The following is a 15,937-nucleotide window of genomic DNA, read 5'->3' as shown; positions in this document are numbered from 1 at the left end:
AAAAGGGGGGGGGGGCAGAAGCGGAACAAGTAGTAAAATAGGTAATCCTGGCAGCAGCATTTAGAACAGATTGAATTGATGGTGGTCGATTGAAATGTAAGTCAGTGATCTAATGAGTTAGTGGACCAGAATTGTTATTGTGTCTTGAGTGTAGAATGGCCAGAGATTAAAATGGCAACATTTGCTAAGAGGTTGGGTATGGGGGAGGGGGGGGGGAGTAGAGGGAATTGCAGGATCAAGGGATACTGCAAGACAGGGGGTATGAGGTGATTCTGTTATTGTGAAGATGTCAACAGTGATTGGGACACTTAGGGAAGCGCTAGAAGTTCAGACTTGGTTAACAGAGAGAATAGTGAGAGACTGTGATACAATGTAGAATCGATAAGGTACGTAGGTAAAAGATACATACATTTAGGTGTCATCAGTGAGAGGGGGAACTGGAAACCAATTAATCTGATGGGTTTTCCAGTTAAAGAAGTAAAGACTGAGCTTTTGGGTCCCTGACATTGGGGGTCCCTGGTATTTATGTTTTTGCACAACCCAACCACTTTATCCATATAAAGAGGTGAGCTGACCTAAAGCCAGTTATAGGGCAATTCCCCATCACTTACCTTCACTAATACTTTACATAATTAGATAGTTTTATAAACCCCTTCTCTACAGGGAATTTCAGAGAAAAATTGTCCCCAAGTACCAGAGAATTTTTAGCATTTAAAGTTGCTTTAGATTTTTTTATTTACCTATAACCATTTTTAAAGTAGACAACCCAAGGTATTGATCTAGGCCCTTTTTAGTATTTTTGATGCCACTATTTGACTGCCAGATACAATCATATAAAAAAAAATTGTTAACTTTGCCATTGCTTCTTGACAATTAGAATGTCACTAATTGCAGCTGTTCACCACACTTCTGAAATTCCCAGCAGTGAAGGGGTTAATCAGTTAGCTTGTAAGGTTAATTATTACCCTCTCACCTGAAAACTCCCACCCCCTGATCCTTCTCCCTCCCCCAGAGTAATGAAACGCTACTCGCTGGAGCTTTCACTATTTGAATTAAACAGCATGCAATATCGCTGGACTACGCTGACGATAAGCGCCTAACTTGATATCACAAATCTGTAGTAAAACTGATTTACCAGAGAAGGGAAGAGCAAAGTGTAAGGGTTAAAAACATCCAACATATATTATACATGTACATCACATGTGTCACTCACATCACATACATCACACATAACATGCATCACACACATCACACATAACATGAATCACACACATCACACGTGTCCCACATCACATGCATCACACATAACATGAATCACACACATCACACGTGTCCCACATCACATGCATCACACATAACATGCATCACACACATCACACGTGTCCCACATCACATGCATCACACATAACATGCATCACATACATCACACGTGTCCCACATCACATGCATCACACATAACATGCATCACACAAATAACACGTCACACATAACATGCATAACACACATAACAATCATCACACATAACATGCATAACACACATAACATGCATAACACACATAACATGCATAACACACGTCACACATAACATGCATCACACACATCACATGTCACATATAACATGCATAACATGTGTCACTCACATCACACATGGCACACCTAACATGCATCACACGTGTCAAATAAACACATCACACACGTCACACATGTCCCACATCACACATGTCAAAAACACATTTCACACATAAAACACATTACACACATCACACATGCTCCACATCACATGCATCACACACATCACACATGTCAAACCTAACGCATCAGATGTGTCACACACTTCATACATAACATGCATCACACACACATCACATGTGTCCCACATAACATGCATCACACACATCACATGTCACACATCACATGCATCACACACATCACATGTCACACATCACATGCATCACACACATCACACGTCACACGTCACACATAACTTGCATCATATGCGTCACACAAATCACACGTCACACCTAACATGCATCACACGTGTCACTCACATTAGATGCATCACACATATCACACATCACATGTCACATATAACATGCATCACACACTGATGCAAATCGCCCCTCTCACACGCACTCACACTTACCTGCCCTGATATGACCACTTACCACCCTCCATACACTGGCTCACTCACCTGCTGCAGGGGTGGTGTCTGCATCATCTGTACAAAAAATAATTACATAAATAAATAAATACAAATAATATAGTGTGAAGCCAACTCGTCCTACAGTACACCACCTCAGACTCACTAAGGACAGAATAAGCTCCCCTGTCTCATTATTACTGTATGTAGCGTATTCACTAATGACAGAATGAGCTCTCCTGTCTCATTATTACTGTATGTAGCATATTCACTAAGGACAGAATGAGCTCTCCTGTCTCATTATTACTGTATGTAGCGTATTCACTAATGACAGAATGAGCTCTCCTGTCTCATTATTACTGTATGTAGCATATTCACTAAGGACAGAATGAGCTCTCCTGTCTCATTATTACTGTATGTAGCGTATTCACTAATGACAGAATGAGCTCTCCTGTCTCATTATTACTGTATGTAGCATATTCACTAAGGACAGAATGAGCTCTCCTGTCTCATTATTACTGTATGTAGCATATTCATTAAGAACAGAATTAGCTTTCCTGTCTCATTATTACTGTATGTAGCGTATTCATTAATGACAGAATGAGCTCTCCTGTCTCATTATTACTGTATGTAGCGTATTCACTAATGACAGAATGAGCTCTCCTGTCTCATTATTACTGTATGCAGCATATTCACTAAGTACAGAATGAGCTCTCCTGTCTCATTATTACTGTATGCAGCATATTCACTAAGGACAGAATAAGCTCCCCTGTCTCATTATTACTGTATGCAGCATATTCACTAAGGACAGAATGAGCTCTCCTGTCTCATTATTACAGTATGTTGCGTATTCACTAATGACAGAATGAGCTCTCCTGTCTCATTATTACTGTATGCAGCATATTCACTAATGACAGAATGAGCTCTCCTGTCTCATTATTACTGTATGCAGCATATTCACTAAGGACAGAATGAGCTCTCCTGTCTCATTATTACTGTATGCAGCATATTCACTAAGGACAGAATGAGCTCTCCTGTCTCATTATTACTGTATGCAACATATTCACTAAGGATGTAATGAATTCTCCTGTCTTATTATTACTGTATGCAGCATATTCACTAAGGACAGATTGAGCTCTCCTGTCTCATTATTACTGTATGCAGCATATTCACTAAGGACAGAATGAGCTCTCCTGTCTCATTATTACAGTATGTTGCGTATTCACTAATGACAGAATGAGCTCTCCTGTCTCATTATTACTGTATGCAGCATATTCACTAATGACAGAATGAGCTCTCCTGTCTCATTATTACTGTATGCAGCATATTCACTAAGGACAGAATGAGCTCTCCTGTCTCATTATTACTGTATGCAGCATATTCACTAAGGACAGAATGAGCTCTCCTGTCTCATTATTACTGTATGCAGCATATTCACTAAGGACAGAATGAGCTCTCCTGTCTCATTATTACAGTATGTTGCGTATTCACTAATGACAGAATGAGCTCTCCTGTCTCATTATTACTGTATGCAGCATATTCACTAATGACAGAATGAGCTCTCCTGTCTCATTATTACTGTATGCAGCATATTCACTAAGGACAGAATGAGCTCTCCTGTCTCATTATTACTGTATGCAGCATATTCACTAAGGACAGAATGAGCTCTCCTGTCTCATTATTACTGTATGCAACATATTCACTAAGGATGTAATGAATTCTCCTGTCTTATTATTACTGTATGCAGCATATTCACTAATGACAGAATGAGCTCTCCTGTCTCATTATTACTGTATGCAGCATATTCACTAAGGACAGAATGAGCTCTCCTGTCTCATTATTACTGTATGCAGCATATTCACTAAGGACAGAATGAGCTCTCCTGTCTCATTATTACTGTATGCAACATATTCACTAAGGATGTAATGAATTCTCCTGTCTTATTATTACTGTATGCAACATATTCACTAAGGATGTAATGAATTCTCCTGTCTTATTATTACTGTATGCAGCATATTCACTAAGGACAGATTGAGCTCTCCTGTCTCATTATTACTGTATGCAGCATATTCACTAAGGACAGAATGAGCTCTCCTGTCTCATTATTACTGTAAGCAGCATATTCACTAAGGATGTAATGTGCTCCCCTGTCTCATTATTACTGTATGCAGCATATTCACTAAGGACATATTGAGTTCTCCTGTCTCATTATTACTGTATGCAGCATATTCACTAATGACAGAATGAGCTCTCCTGTCTCATTATTACTGTATGCAACATATTCATAAAGGATGTAATGAGCTCTCCTGTCTCATTATTACTGTATGCAGCATATTCACTAAGGACAGAATGAGCTCTCCTGTCTCATTATTACTGTATGCAGCATATTCACTGTGACAAGACCAATCTCGCTACTGTGCATTGGAGGAGCCTGGTTGCCCGCCTGCTGTTGAAACGCTTACTTTTCCCCTGCAAAGACATGAAAGCCGGGTCATTCAGTACTTGCCCTATTTGAACAGTGATACCCCAGATAGCTATGCCATGTAGCCCATTTGTATAACGAAAGACTATGTGAAAGACTTTGGCTCCATGGCAATTGAACTGTATTTCTCTGTCTGTGATAATTACATCAACCATTGTGTAAGGTAATTGTATCAACCATTGTGTATGGTAATTGTATCAACCATTGTGTAAGGTAATTGCATCAACCATTGTGTAAGGTAATTGTATCCCAGGCAGAGGTGAGGATTTTGTGTGGGTGGGTCTGAGTGTATTGTATATGCTTATCGATTGTTTTACAAAACCCTGTGGGTGGTACTAATGTGTAAGAATGTGTATTTAAGAACAATAAACACACAGCTCTGACTGATATCTGCTTGACCCTCACCACAGAGCTTTGACTCATGCTTGGGGGGAGGGAGAGGGGAAATTTACTATATTCTGCCTGTGCCTCTGGAAGGGAAGATCTACTAAACGGCAGTTTAACCCTTTTATGCTTGGGGGTGCCGTAACAATTGGTGGCAGTGACAGGATCGTTCCCACAGCCAGAAGGACAGCTACAGGAGACACCATTCATGGATTTACAAGTTGGGGGCAACGCATGTCCCAGTACAGCGACCCTAAAAGCAACAGAATGGAACCAGCAGTGTTATATGAGGAGGAGGACCTGGATGGCCAGGATGCATTAACGAAAGGCATCTGGTACCAGGCCCTGGATAATGTACAATACCAGCGGGGTGAGAGTCTCCACAGTGAAGAGCAGTGGTTGCAGAAGCAAGTGGCCCTGTGGATGCCCTTCCTGGGAGAGCAGCCCCTGGAGGAATGGGTGAAGGAACTAGAGCACCGGGTATGGCAGGAGCTATGGCTGGAGGATGCCTACCAGGTGCTCTGGTGGTATATGGCACAGTATATACCCTGGACAGCCGAGCATGACAAACCAGAGGGAGAGGAGTTTGATGGTCCTGGCTTGTTATGGGAGTCCTTTGCAGAGCCTGACTTCGGGAGCCCTGCGCAGAGCAGACTTCAGGACATTTTCTACGAGAGGGAGGCTAGGCATGACTGGGGTGACCCCCATGAGGTAGAGCAAGACCTGGCTCACTTAGCAGCCCTGGAGTGGGAACTGGAGCAGGACTACCGAGATCTCTTCCACTCCATTGGGAAGGCACAGCAGGACAGCAAGGTGAAAGACCCAGATCCAGACCCATTCAGCTGGGAAGATATTGTGGAGATTTACTGGGAAGGACCCCAGGTGGCCGGTGGAGATGGGAGCGAGGTCTCTCCACTGGTCCTGCAGGGAATTGGGAGCCCAGTCTCCATTCCCTAGCGGCAGGCTGAGTTACAGGGGGCAGAGACAGTTGGTCCTGTCCCCCAGCAGCAGAGGGATATGCAGGGAATTGGGAGCCCAGTCTCCATTCCCCAGAGGCTGGAACTAAGTATGAGAGAGGAGCTTGATACCCCCTCTCCCCAGTGGCAGCTTAACGCACCAGGGGGAGACAGTAAGCTCCACAACCATGCAGATGGGACCGTGGTCTCTGCACTTACAGCACAGGTGGTAGGGACAGTCAGTACTGTCCCCCAGCAACAGGGCTGGTTAACCAGAGGAGAGAGAGTCAGTTTCCCCCCACAGAAGCATGGTACTTTGTCCAAAGGGGAGACAATCGGTCTCCCCCTCCAGCAGCACAGCTATGTATCCAAAGGGGAGACAGTCGATTCTCCCCCTCCAGCCACCAGGCTCCCACCAGGCTACTTACGTGGTAGTGCAGGCACCAGGGCAGAGTACAGCTGGTCTCTGCCCACCTCGCAACTCACCAATTCAGCGTACCAGTCCCCCATACAGCTGTGGTGAGGCACCTGGACATGGACAAGTTTTCCCCGTACTCAGGTGTAGTAACCATTTATTGTGGGTGGGCTGTACTACTAATTTTGTTTTATGGGTGGGTTGCTGGACTAACCAGGGCACTGAACGGCAGGAGGTCAGATACCCTGTTAGTCTGTCTGGAAAAGGGGAGAGATGTGACGAGACCAATCTCGCCACTGTGCATTGGAGGAGCCTGGTTGCCCGCCTGCTGTTGAAACGCTGATACCCCAGATAGCTATGCCATGTAGCCCATTTGTATAACGAAAGACTATGTGAAAGACTTTGGCTCCATGGCAATTGAACTGTATTTCTCTGTCTGTGATAATTACATCAACCATTGTGTAAGGTAATTGTATCAACCATTGTGTAAGGTAATTGCATCAACCATTGTGTAAGGTAATTGTATCCCAGGCAGAGGTGAGGATTTTGTGTGGGTGGGTCTGAGTGTATTGTATATGCTTATCGATTGTTTTACAAAATCCTGTGGGTGGTACTAATGTGTAAGAATGTGTATTTATGAAAAATAAACACACAGCTCTGGCTAATATCTGCTTGACCCTCACCATGGAGCTTTGACTCGTGCTTGGGGGGAGGGAGAGGGGAAATTTACTGAATGCTGCCTGTGCCTCTGGAAGGGAAGATCTACTAAACGGCGGTTTAACCCTTTTATGCTGGGGGGTGCCGTAACATTCACTTATGATGTAATGAGCTCTCCAGTCTCATTATTACTGTATGCAGCATATTCACTAAGAACAGATTGAGCTCTCCTGTCTCATTACTGTATGCAGCATATTCACTAAGAACAGATTGAGCTCTCCTGTCTCATTATTACTGTATGCAGCATATTCACTAAGGATGTAATGAGCTCTCCTGTCTCATTATTACTGTATGTAGCATATTCTCTAAGGATAGATTGAGCTCTCCTGTCTCATTATTACTGTATGCAGCATATTTACTAAGGACAGAATGAGCTCTCCTTTCTCATTATTACTGTATGCAGCATATTCACTAAGGATGTAATGAGCTCTCCTGTCTTATTATTACTGTATGCAGCATATTCACTAAGGATGTAATGAGCTCGGTTTGTTGAAAAAAAGTGCGTGACTCTGGTGTTTAATAAGTGTCTCTTCAAAAATTCTAAAGTGTATAAAATGTGTAAATAAATAAACAAAAAGCTAACTTGCAAAAATCTTCAAGGGTAACTTGCAAAAATCTTCTATTTCTTAGAGATATGTATTGGTGTATCCACCGTGTATTGTCACTATACCTCTAAATGAATTAATCAACAAAATAGTACTTCTAAATGAATAAATAAACAAAATCATTATAAGTTTAAAAAGACGTTTACTTAGATATTAAAAAACAATAATAAAAATCGTATCTATTGTCATTTATGGTAGTACCATACAGTAAATCTGTTTAGAGCATATAGGGGTACATCCTTATCATAAAAAATTGCTGAAAGTTCGGATTTGTAATCCTTGTGATTCCCTTAAGTTGTGGCCACAACTAATTCTGAAGCAGTTAAAATCCAAATGCAGTACTGTGCTGATGGAAGTTTACAGTTTATTCTCCCCCTAACCGGACCTCTGATATTCCTTACCTCCGTGTTTCTATTCTTTGTTTTACCTTGGGTTCTGGGAAGAGTGCTTTTGTAAATAGGTCGAGTTCTCCAAGCGGCTTTACCGCTGTTTGAATTTCCTCCGCAGCTACTTCCTACCCTGGTGTGCGTGTGACGTTGACGTTGTACACGGAGGACCTATCAGGCAACCGGATCGTGGGGGGAGTGTTTCTTGTACTGGAGCCAATCTTTCCACACTCGATGTCAGGTTTTCTACGCTTTTCAGCGCCGTAACTTGCGCCTTTATCAAGACTGTATCAGACATACAGTCTTGATAAAGGCGCAAGTTACTGGAGGGGTTAACTTCAGTTTTGAGTAACTGTTAGTTTTGAGTAACTGTATTGTCTAAGATAGTTGTTGTTAGCAGTTGGAGTTGTTGCACCAGTTTTAAGCAGTGGTTAGAAGCAAAATAAATAGCTGATTTAGACTTAAACTTGGACTGAATTATTTAGACGACATTTTTAAGATGAGGATGTCTCTGCCTAACTAAAAGATATTGCGGAACCTACTGCCTCTCCGCTACAATTGGTGGCAAGCGACGGAATAGTCCTCATAGCCCAGAAGAGCAACTACACATCTGGACCTAATGGGAATACAGTATGAAAGGCTGAAAAGAGCCACCCTTAAAGACCTGCTAGAACAACGGGGCAGACAAGCCAGTAACCTCAGGAAGAGGGAGATTATTACAATACGGACCGAGATGGACGGAGTACCAGGGCCCGAAGGAACCAATGAGCCCAGCATATCAGACAGAACTCCCGAAGAAGCAAGCTTTGACCGGGCGGTTAAAATAAGACTGGTACATTATGGCCCCAACCCGACTGCCGAAACTATCGACCGGGTCATAGCAGCTGTGGATGCCAACCTACTTCGCAAAAGCAGCGCTGCAGCAGCCCAAGTCACAGCAACCCCAGTGGAAAAGAGAAAGGTACATTTTGCAGCTTTTAAAAAATTAATGGAAACAGAAGGAGAGATTGATGGGTACCTTGCGGATTTTGAGAGGCAATGTGCACTACACAAGGCACCCGCAGAGGACTGGGTCACGATAGTATCCGGAAAATTATCCGGCCGGGCCAGCGAGGCTTTTCGGGCCATTCCAGATGAGGAAGTTGGGGATTATAATGCTGTAAAAGAGGCTCTGCTCTCCAGGTATGCGATTACACCAGAGGCATATAGGAGGCGGTTCAGAGACACTGTTAAATTAGCTGGAGATTCCTGCGTTGAGTGGGCACGTAAGGTGCACCACACAGCAGCTCACTGGATGGCGGGGTGCCAAGCTGTATCCGGGGAAGAGGTGCTGCAGCTATTCCTGTTGGAACATTGCTTCGACAAGTTATCCACAGGAGTTAGAGAGTGGGTTCGGGACCGTAAACCCTCCACACTGCATGAAGCTGCTCGTCTGGCAGATGAGTATACGGATGCCCGCAAACTGGACACTGCTACCACTAAGCCCCCTGCCAGAGTGGAGTACCAACCCACAGTCACCCCAGCAGCTACCAGTTACCAACCCCCGGCGCACCGCTCTACCACACCGCCTTCAGCCACAAACTATCCTCAGACAGCCCGGTTCAACTCACGGGACTACTCACAACCTATTCGGTGCTTTGGATGTAAGCAACTAGGGCACAAAAGACCAGAGTGTCCCCTAAACACAGCGAACCAAGCACAGTCCTGGAGGAGACCCGCCGGCGGAAACCCACGTTACCCTCAGCCTGCTGCCCACTGCGTAGAGGAGGAAGAATGCTGGGGCATCCTACATGAAGCAGACCCCGTGCAAGCTGCCCATCGGGATAACCGACAACAGCACCAGCAACTGGTTAAAGTGAATGGGAAGGAGGTCAGTGGTCTATGAGATACTGGTGCTACCATGACCTTGCTCCAAAAGAACTTGGTGTCCGAGAACCAGCACACCGGAGACACTGTGGCTGTGAGGGTAGCAGGGGGTGCTGTGCTCCACCTAACTGTTGCCCGGGTACATTTGGATTGGGGAGTGGGTGCTAGACATGTGAATGTGGGGGTCATGAAGGTTTTACCAGCTGATGTTCTCCTTGGAAATGACTTGGCCCCCCTTGTTTCTGCCTACGCTCCGATGGGTCCCGCTGATGTTAACCCTGTGACTACCCGTGCCCAGACCCGTGCCGCCGAGACTGACACACCTGCTGCTGAGACCCAGGTAAGACTCTCTTCCCCGACTTGTACCCTAGATCAGGCCCCCTTAGGCTGGGATACCCCAAAAACATACGGGAGGGAAACCCGGGAGGATCCAACCCATCAGAAGTATAGGGCTAGGGCAGATGCTGGAGAAGAGGGGGTAGATGGGGAACGTTATGAGTGGGTGGGGGATAGGCTATATATGTTACGGTTGCCTCCAGGCTGGCTGGAAGTTGGACCGTAGAAAAGGATGCTCCTAGCGCTCCCCAAAGGATCATCAGCACTGTAGACACTATAACTACTGCGTAGCCACCATACGTAATGCAGACTCTACGAACCACCGCTGCTGGGCTGGTATCTCGCCATCTGCTCTGCGCCCTGGACCTACGACCAGGCTCCAGTAGGTGAACCTCTTCCTTCTGTAGCAATCCCTGTAGCTAAGGGAGTATGAAAAACATAGCAATCCCTGTAGTGATATAGCTGTCCCCTACAAACATGAGTCAAAGCTGCAAGTTAGAGGGTCAGAATAGGTCTGATGTGCCGGAACACACAGCCTGGTTTTTATTGAGGTTACATGCAAACAGGACAGTCTCAGGGAGAGGCATAAAATCCCCAATCACACATTTGATGCATTTAGATAGCGAGACAACGCCCTTTTACAAGCCATAGTAGAATTACATCAGCAGATAACATTTTACACACAATAAAACAATGCAGTCCACCTTATCACTAGCAGGCTGATTAGACAAAGGGAAGGTTTATCACTAAACTTAATTAGAGCTGATCCCAGCAAACTTGTATTTAGAATTGAACAAAATTAACTCTTAATGGCACACAATGAAAACCAATGCCTTTGCAATAGTGCTCCCCCTCTGTGGAACACTCTGCCTGTGTGGCACTTGGTTCAGCAAGCCCTATCCACTGAACCAAGTGGGAGAAAGCCAGGGACAAGTCATTTCACAGGTCTGGGGACATAGTCTTAAAGGGGCATTGTTCACCAAAGTCACAATATGTCCCCAGACGGTTCTCAAAGGGCCATACACACCCAATAAAAGTTAATATGTTCTCAGGGGCACAATCTTCCAGGGGCCATAGTCATGAGGAAGGAGGCTGGCAAATAGGCTTCTCCAAAATCCAGGGAAGCAGGGAAATTTTCCATTTAAAGGGCCAGTTACAAATAGCAGTTTGTAACAATATAGAATCCCTAAACCTTCCCAGAAAAGTACTGCCCCTCCGCGGAATCGGCAGCTGGTGGTGCCTGCGAAATACCGGCAAGAGATTCTGCCGATTGGGCATGATTTACCATTAGTTGAACATCTAGGGTCCCGCCGCACAGCTCATAGGATCACCCAAAATTTCTTCTGGCCCAATTTTAACCGAGATGTGCGGGTATATTGTAGTACATGTGACACCTGTCAGAGGGTGGGTAAGCGGGGGGATCACCCAAAAGCTAGGCTTATGTCTATGCCTATCATTGATGAACCCTTTTCCCGCATAGCCGTTGACATTGTGGGTCCACTGGCCAGAGCTAGTCCATCAGGTAAGTATATTCTCACTGTGGTGGACTACGCCACTCATTACCCAGAGGCAGTAGCACTGTCTAATATAGAGGCAGAGACAGTAGCTGATGCCCTGGTTAAGGTTTTTACTAGTGTCGGGTTCCCTAAGGAGATTCTCTCCGATCAGGGGACCCAGTTTACCGCTGTGCTCACCCAGCAGCTGTGGAAGGTGTGCGGCATTAAACCGCTGCTCAGTTCGCCTTATCACCCACAGACTAACGGTCTCTGCGAGCACTTTAATGGCACCCTCAAGCAGATGCTGAGGACCTTTACTGACGCTTGCAGAGACTGGGAGCGATTCCTGCCTCATCTGTTATTTGCGTACAGAGAAGTGCCCCAGGAATCTACTGGGTTCTCTCCCTTTGAGTTAGTCTATGGGAGAAGGGTCCGCGGACCCCTGGATCTCATTAGAGGACACTGGGAGGGAGAGACAGAGCAGGAGGGGATCCCCATAGTGCCATATGTCCTGGAACTCCGGGACCGCATGGAGAAACTGTCCCTGATGGTAAGGGAGAATCTCCAGGTGGCCCAGGGGAGACAGAAGAGGTGGTACGATCGGGGTGCCTGGCAGCGGGTCTTCCAGGTTGGACAGAAATTTTGGTGCTCAAGCCTGTGAGGACCAACAAGATGCAAGCATCTTGGCAGGGCCCGTATAAGGTGTTAGCTCAGGTGTGTGATACTACCTATATTATAGCCAGCTGTGCAGATGAAAGGATCCAGCGATCCTTTCATGTGAACATGCTGAAGGAGTATCAGGAGAGGCCAGAGGATGTCGCTGCAGTGTGTGCCCCTGCTGCAGACGACCCAGAGAATTTACTCCTGCCCAACTTACTAGAGAAGGACCCCCAGACTGACCTCACTAGTCTAGTGCAGCTAGGGGGCCGGTTAAGCCCTACAGAGAAGGTACATGCCAGACAGCTTCTGTGGGAGAAGCAGGCGACGTTCTCCCAAGAGCCCGGCTACACTACCCTAGCTGTACATAAGGTAGAGACCCCTGGACAGAATCCCCTGCGATAGCCCCCCTACCGTATCCCCGAAGCAGTCCGAGAAGGAATGCGGAAGGAGATAAAGGAGATGGCTCGGCTGGGAGTCATCGAGCACTCCGATAGCCCTTGGGCTTCGCCTGTAGTCCTGGTACCTAAGAAAGATGGGACCACCCGGTTCTGTGTGGACTAAAGGCGGCTCAACGAAAGGACCACCACTGACGCCTACCCGATGCCCCGGGTAGATGAATTACTAGACCGAATTGCTAGGGGACGCTATCTGACCACCATAGACCTGTGTAAGGGCTATTGGCAGATTCCCCTGGCCGAGGATGCTATCCCCAAGTCGCCATTCGTCACCCCATTTGGCCTGTACCAGTTTAAGGTCATGCCCTATGGGATGAAGAATGCTCCGGCTACCTTCCAGCGTATGGTGGATAGACTCCTCGATGGCTTCCAGGAATTTGCTTGTGCATACCTGGACGACATTGCGGTCTACAGTGAGTCCTGGGTGGAACACCTAATCCATGTAGGGGTGGTTCTGGACAAGATTTGGGCCGCTGGCCTGACCTTGAAACCAGACAAGTGCCATCTAGGTATGACTGAAGTACAGTACTTGGGTCACCGAGTGGGGGTGTGGGAGCCAGAGACCAGAGCCAGCCAAGGTAGAGGCTGTGGCTAACTGGCCCACACCTATCACTAAGACCCAAGTGCTAGCCTTCCTGGGGACGGCCGGTTATTACCGATGTTTTGTCCCGGACTACAGTACTATCACCAAGCCCCTGACTGACCTGACTAAAAAGAACCTTTCTAAACAGGTCCTGTGGTCTCCAGCTTGTGAAGCCGTGTTTCAGGCACTGAAGCAGGCTCTTGTGAATGCCCCTGTCTTGGCTGCCCCAGTCCCTAACAAACGTTTTCTCATTCATACAGATGCTTCCATGTATGGACTGGGGGCTGTGCTGAGCCAAGTCGGGGAGGATGGAGGAGAGCACCCTGTCGCATACCTAAGCAGAAAGTTGTTACCTCGAGAAGTAAGTTATGCGGCAGTAGAGAAGGAATGTTTAGCCCTGGTCTGGGCACTGAAGAAGTTGAACCCTTATTTATACGGACAGGAATTCTCTCTCATAACGGACCACAATGCCTTAGTCTGGCTTAATCGGGTCTCAGGAGACAATGGTAGATTGCTGCAATGGAGTTTAGCCCTCCAACCCTATAACTTCACCATCAGCTACCGGCCTGGTAAGCAGAACGGGAATGCAGATGGATTGTCCCAGCAAACTGACATTCCTACCACCTCCTAGTCCGGTCATCCCAAAGTTGACCCGCCAAAGGGTCAAGCCGGGTCTGCCGGAGTGTCCCACCAGGAGGGGGCCATGTGACAGACCCCTCTGTCAACCTCCCTACGGATTATGGATTCGGGCATTATGTTAAGTCACCCTGGGACCATTATAGGTACAGGGTGCAAATCCAACAGTACTGGAGGGGTTAACTTCAGTTTTGAGTAACTGTTAGTTTTGAGTAACTGTATTGTCTAAGAAAGTTGTTGTTAGCAGTTGGAGTTGTTGCACCAGTTTTAAGCAGTGGCTAGAAGCAAAATAAATAGCTGATTTAGACTTAAACTTGGACTGAATTATTTAGACGACATTTTTAAGGTGAGGATGTCTCTGCCTAACTAAAAGATATTGCGGATCCTACTGCCTCTCCACTACAGATACACACAGCTATCTGTCCTCTGTGATACACACAGCTATCTACACCTGTAATACACACAGCTATCTACTCCTGTGATACACACAGCTATCTGCCTCATGTGACACACACAGCTATCTACTCCTGTGATACACACAGCTATCTGCCTCATGTGACACACACAGCTATCTACACCTGTAACACACACAGCTATCTACTCCTGTGATACACACAGCTATCTGCCTCATGTGACACACACAGCTATCTACTCCTGTGATACACACAGCTATCTGCCTCATGTGACACACACAGCTATCTACTCCTGTGATACACACAGCTATCTGCCTCATGTGACACACACAGCTATCTACTCCTGTGATACACACAACTATCTGCTTCATGTGACACACACAGCTATCTGCCTCATGTGACACACACAGCTATCTACTCCTGTGATACACACAGCTATCTACTCCTGTGATACTCACAGCTATCTGCCCCTTGTGACACGCACAGCTATCTACTCCTGTGATACACACAGCTATCTACTCCTGTGATACACACAGCTATCTGTCTCCTGTGAAACACACAGCTATCTACTCATGTGATACACACAGCTATCTACTCCTGTGATACACACAGCTATCTACTCCTGTGATACACACAGCTATCTGCCCCCTGTGACATGCACAGCTATCTACTCTTGTTACACACATACAGCTATCTGCCCCCTGTGACACGCACAGCTATCTGCTCCTGTGATACACACAGCTATCTACTCCTGTGATACACACAGCTATCTGTCTCCTGTGAAACACACAGCTATCTACTCCTGTGATACACACAGCTATCTACTCCTGTGAAACACACAGCTATCTACTCCTATGATACACACAGCTATCTGCCCCCTGTGACACACACAGCTATCTGCCCCCTGTGATACACACAGCTATCTACTCCTGTGATACACACAGCTATCTACTCCTGTGAAACACACAGCTATCTACTCCTATGATACATACAGCTATCTGCCCCCTGCGACACACACACAGCTATCTACTCCCTTGACACACACACAGCTATCTGCCCTCTGTGACACACACAGCTATCTACTCCTGTGATACACACAGCAATCTACTCATGTGATACACACAGCTATCTGCCCCTGTGATACACACAGCTATCTACTCCTGTGATACACACAGCTATCTACTCCTGTGACACACACAGCTATCTACTCCTGTGACACACACAGCTATCTACTCCTGTGACACACACAGCTATCTACTCCTGTGACACACACACAGCTATCTACTCCTGTGATACACACAGCTGTCTACTCCTGTGACACACACACAGCTATCTACTCCTGTGATACACACAGCTATCTACTCCTGTGATACACACAGCTGTCTACTCCTGTGACACACACACAGC

At 46.1% G+C, this 15,937-nt stretch overlaps 1 protein-coding gene across 1 annotated transcript in view; it reads right to left on the bottom strand.

Annotated features, from left to right (window-relative positions):
• Positions 1 to 15,937, bottom strand: part of MFAP5 (microfibril associated protein 5) — a 219,366-nt gene that overhangs the window by 80,286 nt on the left and 123,143 nt on the right. The window contains exon 4 of the mRNA XM_053692810.1: positions 2,192 to 2,218. Within this exon, the coding sequence (XP_053548785.1) occupies positions 2,192 to 2,218 (27 nt within the window). The remainder of the gene's footprint in view (positions 1 to 2,191; positions 2,219 to 15,937) is intronic.

Source organism: Bombina bombina, chromosome 9 (assembly GCF_027579735.1).
Source record: "Bombina bombina isolate aBomBom1 chromosome 9, aBomBom1.pri, whole genome shotgun sequence".
In the NCBI taxonomy this organism is placed as follows: Eukaryota; Metazoa; Chordata; class Amphibia; order Anura; family Bombinatoridae; genus Bombina; species Bombina bombina.
Note: the sequence above shows the minus strand (reverse complement) of the source record. Positions and strands in the feature narration are given on the sequence as shown.